This window comes from Nestor notabilis, unplaced genomic scaffold (assembly GCF_000696875.1).
Source record: "Nestor notabilis isolate BGI_N333 unplaced genomic scaffold, ASM69687v1 scaffold15795, whole genome shotgun sequence".
NCBI classification, from domain to species: Eukaryota; Metazoa; Chordata; class Aves; order Psittaciformes; family Psittacidae; genus Nestor; species Nestor notabilis.
In genome coordinates, this window is record NW_009929908.1 from 49542 (window position 1) to 56241 (window position 6700).

Sequence of the window (6700 nt, forward strand, 5' to 3'; positions counted from 1 at the left end):
AGATGCTAATACTGAAACTCTGTATTTACCCTCATTCATGCAGAATGCTTTAGTGTGGTCTTTTAATTTGTTTATTTGTTAGGCAGTCTCTCCTTCCAGACATGAGGAAGAAAAATATGTTCCTGCAAGTAAGTGCCAAGGCAGTGTGACAGAAAGAAGTCTTGATGGGGATGTTAACTGGTGGTATGAACATGGTCTGGTTAAAGCAAGTAGACTGTGCGTAGATTGAGAAGGATCATACAAAGCAAACCTACAAGTCATGGTCCTGTTCCTTTTCCCCTAATTAATGGTTCCAGGTATTAGGCAGAAGCTCTTCCCTGTGAGGGTGCTGAGGCGCTGGCACAGGGTGCCCAGAGAAGCTGTGGCTGCCCCATCTCTGGCAGTGTTCAAGGCCAGGTTGGACACAGGGGCTTGGAGCAACCTGCTCTAGTGGAAGGTGTCCCTGCCCGTGGCAGGGGGTTGGAACTGGATGAGCTTTAAGGTTCCTTCTAACCCAAACTGGTCTGGGATTCTATGAAACAAATTGCTACTCATTGTAAGTAGTTTTCTTTATATATACATATAAGAAAAGTAAATCCAAGGGGTGGAAGGTAATAGAACTGTGACTACTCTTATGGCAGGCCAAGAATAGGTAATTTGATAACGGTTTGCTTTTCTCTCTGGAGGTAATACTTTTTCTTATCTCCACTATGTTCACATTTAGTTCAATTTTCTCTCTGAACATTGAAAAATAAAACTGAAGAAAACTGCAGCTCAAATCATGTAAGGGGTCAGGGAATGGAGAATGAGTAAGATAGAGAGAAAAATAGGAAAAGTGGAACTAAATCAAACCAGCTCTAAATAGTTGAAGATAGCTGAGTAAGGGCTCCTTGACCCCAGTCTCTACTGAATGTGGGCAATTGTACTGAACTTCCCTGAGGGTGGGGAGTGAAGAAGGTATTAACACATTCTAGAAAAGAGTGTTAAGAAATTAAACACTTCACATTCTGCTGTTCCAGGCTCAAAATAATTAAAGTACTGTCCTCTCTACTTCTGCCTTGTGGACTGGTTTAGTACTGGGCTACTACTCCTTTTGTTCAAATCAATCAGAACCAGGATGTAGCTTGGAGTGCTGTGCCCTTTGTGGTGATTTGTCAGGAGGGATATTGTGTCTCAGGTGCACAGATTTCCTCCTTCCATTAAGGGTAATAAATGCCTCATCCTTTTGGGGATAATGCAACATGGTCTCAACAGAGCTGGACTGAAATAACATTTTCCTCATATGATTTTCCTTAGCTTCTATTGCTAACATGACTGTAACCATTTTTATTTTACAGTAATGCTCATGCACAATGTAATGTTCTACACAGAATTTAGTTCAACACAATTCATATCACGACCTGATATGCAGCTTTGAATAGATGTTATTATTGCTTAGATGGTTTACTAATATTGTTTTATATACAAATGCTGCCAAAGAAACAAGTATGAAACATCCTGCACTGAGCATCCACCTGCAGAGTTTTGCAAATCCGGAGAGCAGAAGTTTTAGCAGTGATCATTCTTATCAACAGATGGAGACAGAGATAAGGGGTTCCACTGGCTACAACATTTCACTGGGTACTTGAACCTAGTGGGTGGCTTTTATGGAAAGTTTGAAAAAGGCTTCTCAAAAGATCCGTCAAAAGTATTCGAAGAAGTTACAGAAGATGGAAATTTAGATTTCCATCATTTTATTGCCTGCAAGTATAGCAGGTTTGTCTCATGGAAAACTTGTATTAAAATCATATTCCCACATAAAGTCCTACTGTATATTTTCATCACGGTTGTGAGTAAAACAAGTTGTCATGGTTTCAAATTAAATAGAAACAACTCAATTTTTGGGAAGAGTTTTTTGACCACTGTAGTGATATCACGTAGAACTTCTCCAAAAGTGCCAAGGAACTCTCACGTTCCTTTGTAGTGGGAACACTTGTAAAGTAGCTGATGAGAGCAAAACTGTCAAGCTTTGAATCCTCTCATCAAGAGTCCTTTCTATCCCAACACAGTTCAGTCCTGCTGTCAAAGGCACACAGTGAACTGTAGCCTGGGACCACCAGGGAAAAGCTGAGACCCCGTTTGTTGGCTGCAGGCGGTCAGGTGGTGAGAGGTGCAGCACACAGAGCTGCAGCAAACCACAGCTTTCCTCCCCACAGGCTCTCTGCCTCTCTGGATACCAGCAGAGCTTGTTGTGGAGTCTGTGCAAGTGTTCACAGATAAATCAATAAAAATGTAGTGTACAAAATACCTATTTAAATAATCTCAATGTATCTGATAGCAGAGATAATAGATTTAATGGGTTTAAGAATCACAGGATGTGCACTTCTGAGGTTTCAACATAAGCAAGACTGTTGTCTGAGGTCCCTGCCTTTGGAATTTGCTCCTTCTGGAACTCTGACAGAGAGAACTTTGCTGGCCTTCAGAACATATTGCAAGGCAAATCATTTCCATCAAGATTTGGCTTCCTTGCTCTAAACAAAGACTTATTTTCCTAATCATTGATTTGTTTTCTGATGGATAATTAATTGGAATAGTGCTGACCATTGTGGGCAGTTATAAATTGGAGCATTCTCTTAGGTAGGGTGCACTCAGTGCCACAGCAGTGGGGAGATTATGAGTGATTTTTAAAACCCACACAGATAATAAGGGAATTCAAGCCATGGCACACCTACAGCTGTACTGTTGACTGTAAACTGTTCCTTTAAAAGCAGAAGTAGCAAAACACACAGATTACTCTTTGATATTTATATTACTTTGGTTTCTAAGACCACACATACATATGCACATAGTTGCTTTGGGATAAATTACTGGCTCTGCATTTTATGTGACCTGTAGAAATATGCAGTATCCCCCTGCCCCACAAATGAATGGACTGTATTTCCCAAGAATAGGAAATAATTTCTCAGATTAGAAAAGGAAAAGCCTGTTCAAAGATGAAAGGCACAGCTTGTTTTAACAGCCTGGTTTTATTCTTGGGAAAACAACCCAGCTGAAAATTAACTGCACATGAGAAGATATCTGATTTAAAGACTACAGATCTGCTTCATAGTTTTCGTTTAAAGCTAGGAAGATTGATGGGTATTTGCAAATAGTATCTTCTGCAGAAACTCAGATCCCCTTTGTCTGTTGTAAACTGGTGGATAATAGAACAAGGAAAATTTTAAGGAAGAACAGTCTGGTTAACTGAGAGGACAACTACCAAATATTGCATATATTCCAAAGGGATATCTCTGGGTTTGGTCAACTGCAATCCCGAATTTAAGGATAGGATAAGGAAAGGAAGATTAATGTTGAGTAACATCCTTTTGCCATTAGCAAAGGCTGAATTCTTCAGAAACCTAGACTAGAAATCTAATAGACACTCAGCAGCCAGGCAGAAAATACTGTCTTTGGGGTCATCCAAAACTTCTTTCTTTAAGAGGAAAACACCCTTTTCATGGACATGACAAGTGATAGCAATGACTGAGGAATTCAGAACTTGCTTAAAATGTTCTTGTGTCCTACTTTCATCCTGGACTTACATCAGCAGTTTTTCTTTGGAAACAAGTGAAGACTTTTTTTACATACACCATTGCTTTCGATGACACCAGTAATCACAACCATTCCTCCTCCCTCACCACCTTTAAAATCCAGGAATCATGCATACACGAGACATTGTATTTTTTTCCCTCAGAAAGTGAAATATCAAACTGACCAAATGACTTCCAAATGAATCTATTAATGTTACAATAATATCTATTACTGGTTTAAATTCTGATTTATGTCGACTTGTATGCTCTGGGCAACTCTAAATTTGACTCTTTGCTTCATTTTAATATACAGCTAATTTACTAGCCCTAAAAGAAACTATAATTTGGCATAAGGTGATTTATTTTTTTCCCCTCTAGTCTTTCTTTTTTAGTGCCCTTTACAATGGACCTGAGTCATGTTGGATGGAAACTTCTCCATTGTATGTGGTTCCGTGGTTGAAACAATTTTGTGCTTAGTTTCAAGTGACTGTAATATAAATAGAAGCCACACCACTTTTTTATGTGGGATGGCATATTTTTATAACTTAAAGCATGATGATATATTTGAAGAACAAATTAGTCATTCTGCCTCAAGAACTAGTCTGTCTGAGGTATGCCACAAAATTGGTTTCAAATTGTTTACCTGCTGTGGAGCCTACTGGGAGTAAAAATAGATTCTTGATTTAGGCTTGGTAATTCCTGTATTACAGTTTGGCTCCTTCTGTTGCTTAACTGATTACCATGGAGCTGCACTGGTACAGAGCAGCAATACAGTCCTTAATAGTTTATTCTCAGAATGTACTGCCATGATTTGTCCCTTCAGTATATTAAAAGAAGTAGATGAAAGTTGTAGCTGATAATGCTGCTCTTTGATCAGACCTGCTGCCTAGCTATGAAAATATAAAAGATGTTATTTAGCATTTATATAGCACTTTTCAAAGAATCACAGAATGGTAGAATGGTTTGGGTTAGAACAGACCTTTAGGTCTAGACTAGATCTAACAGACTAAATCATCTAGTCTGACCTCGGAGCCTTCTCTTCTCCAGCTGCCCCAGCCCAGCTCTCTCAGCCTGGCTCCAGAGCAGAGCTGCTCCAGCACTTGCAGCAGCTCCGGGGCCTCCTCTGGCCTCGCTCCAGCAGCTCCACATCCCTCTTGTGCTGTTGCCCCAGGGCTGGATCAGGGCTGCAGGGGGGGTCTCCCCAGAGCCAGTAGAGGGGCAGGATCCCCTCCCTCAACCTGCTGCTCACGCTCTGGGGGTGCAGCCCAGCACCCGGTGGGGTTCTGGGCTCAAGCCACACTGATGGCTCATATTCAGTTTTTCACCCACTAGCATACCCATGTCCTCTCTGTAGGGCTGCCCTCAATCAACTCCATCCCTCAGTCTGTACTGATACAGGGGGACTGCTATAACCCAAGTGTAGGACCCTGCCATCCAGGTCCCTCTGGACAGCATCCCTTTCCTCCAGCATGTTGACTGCACCAGTAAGCTTGGTGTCATCTGTGAACTTGCTGAGGTGCACTCAATGCCACTACGTATGTCAGTTATGAAGATGCTAAACAGGACTGGTCTCCGTACAGACCCTTGAAGGACACCACTTGTTCCTAGATTCCATTTGAACACTGAGCCATTGATTGTAACTCTGGACAAAGTCATCTGGCCAATTCCATAACCATCTAATAGTCCACCCATCAAATCCTGTCTCTCCAATTCAGAGGCAAAACTTACATTTTTAGAGCCTTTCACAAAAATACCACACTCTCAGAAGTTATTTAAAGGATCAATAAAATAAACTTGACATTTTCTAAGCATGGAAATAGAAACACAAAGATGATTTCCAAAGTCTGAAAGCCAGCTGGTAGCAAGGCAGGACAGAATTCTGCATCCCCACACTTCAACTATCAGACCATGTAAGATAAAACAAATGAAATCCATCTATTTGCAGCCTTAGACACTAGTTTTCCAGTATGCTGAACATATTTCAGGAGGTTCCTAGGTTTGTAAGGTATTTCTTGAATTGCAGCACACATTAAAAAGTTTATCATGTAATTAATTTCCTACAAGAACAGTAACTATTGTCTTAGTATTCTTTCTGACATCATCAGGGCACAGATTGTCTATGGCAGTGCTTATTATTTCCATTACAAATGTAACTGGAAGGAAACAGTACAAAGCCTGGCAATTCACTGATCCACTTATCATTTTACCTGTAGAAACACACCAACACTTGCACTTCTTGGTTTTATCTGGAGGTATCTCATTTAATATGACAACCATATAAAACATGTTGAGAAGTTCTTTAATCCTTGTAGTTCAGGGTATGCCTGCACAGTTTTCCAGCCGAACTCTTTGAGGAGAACTCTGAGCTTAGAATTATAGAATAAGATGCTCTATTTTACAATCAACAGTTTCCTACCTGGGGCTGCTGAGTGGCAGTGGGTCTCTGAGGAGATGGTATAGGAGTTTTGGACAACATTTGGTTCATTTTGCTTACGACTAGTTCAGTTATATGTTGCCGGTCTTCAGTCTGGTGCTCACCGATCAGAGGCATTGCACAGTCCATGACCTGCAAAATAAGGTCATACATCAGCTATTGAGAAGGCACCAAAGTAAACTTATTCCACATACATGTAGAGTGTCAGGTCATCTATACACATAGTTGTTTTAACAAAAGTCAAACAGGTCTGTAGAAATGGTGTATGTTACATCAGAAATGAAAAGGCCCAAGTGCAGGATGTGGGTCAGCAGAGCTGGAGAACAGCAACTTTATAATGCCATCCCTTCCCAACCTCCAAGCAACAGACAGGTTCGGGATGACACTTGGGCATACACTCTCTGGGGAAGATGACTCCTGCAGGAAGCACAGAGCAGATAAGGAACATGAGATTTCTTGGGCTATTCAGTGCTCTGCTGAAAACCTGAAGGAATCAGACCATCGTGAGACAGGTTAGCTTTACCCTACTGATGATGTGTTGTTGCAATAGTAATCCTGCTCAGTACGAGAGGAACCGCAGGTTCAGACCCCTGGTGCGTGCGCTTGGCTGAGGAGCCACTGGCGCGAGGTGACCATCTGTGGGCTTACGACGGAACGCCTCTAAGTCAGAATCCCACCTAGACATAGCAATACCGCAGCGCCGCCAGCGCATCGGCGGGGCAGGCCCGGTGCGGCGCGC

The 6700-nt window shown here is 41.6% G+C and overlaps 1 protein-coding gene across 1 annotated transcript in view; it reads right to left on the minus strand.

Moving 5' to 3' along the window:
- The window catches only part of LOC104406268 (synapsin-2-like), a 17682-nt gene extending 11587 nt beyond the window's left edge, over positions 1 to 6095 (minus strand). Inside the window, exon 1 of the mRNA XM_010015200.1 lies at positions 5944 to 6095. Within this exon, the coding sequence (XP_010013502.1) occupies positions 5944 to 6090 (147 nt within the window). The 5' untranslated portion in view covers positions 6091 to 6095. The remainder of the gene's footprint in view (positions 1 to 5943) is intronic.
- Between the last annotated feature and the right edge of the window lie 605 nt (positions 6096 to 6700).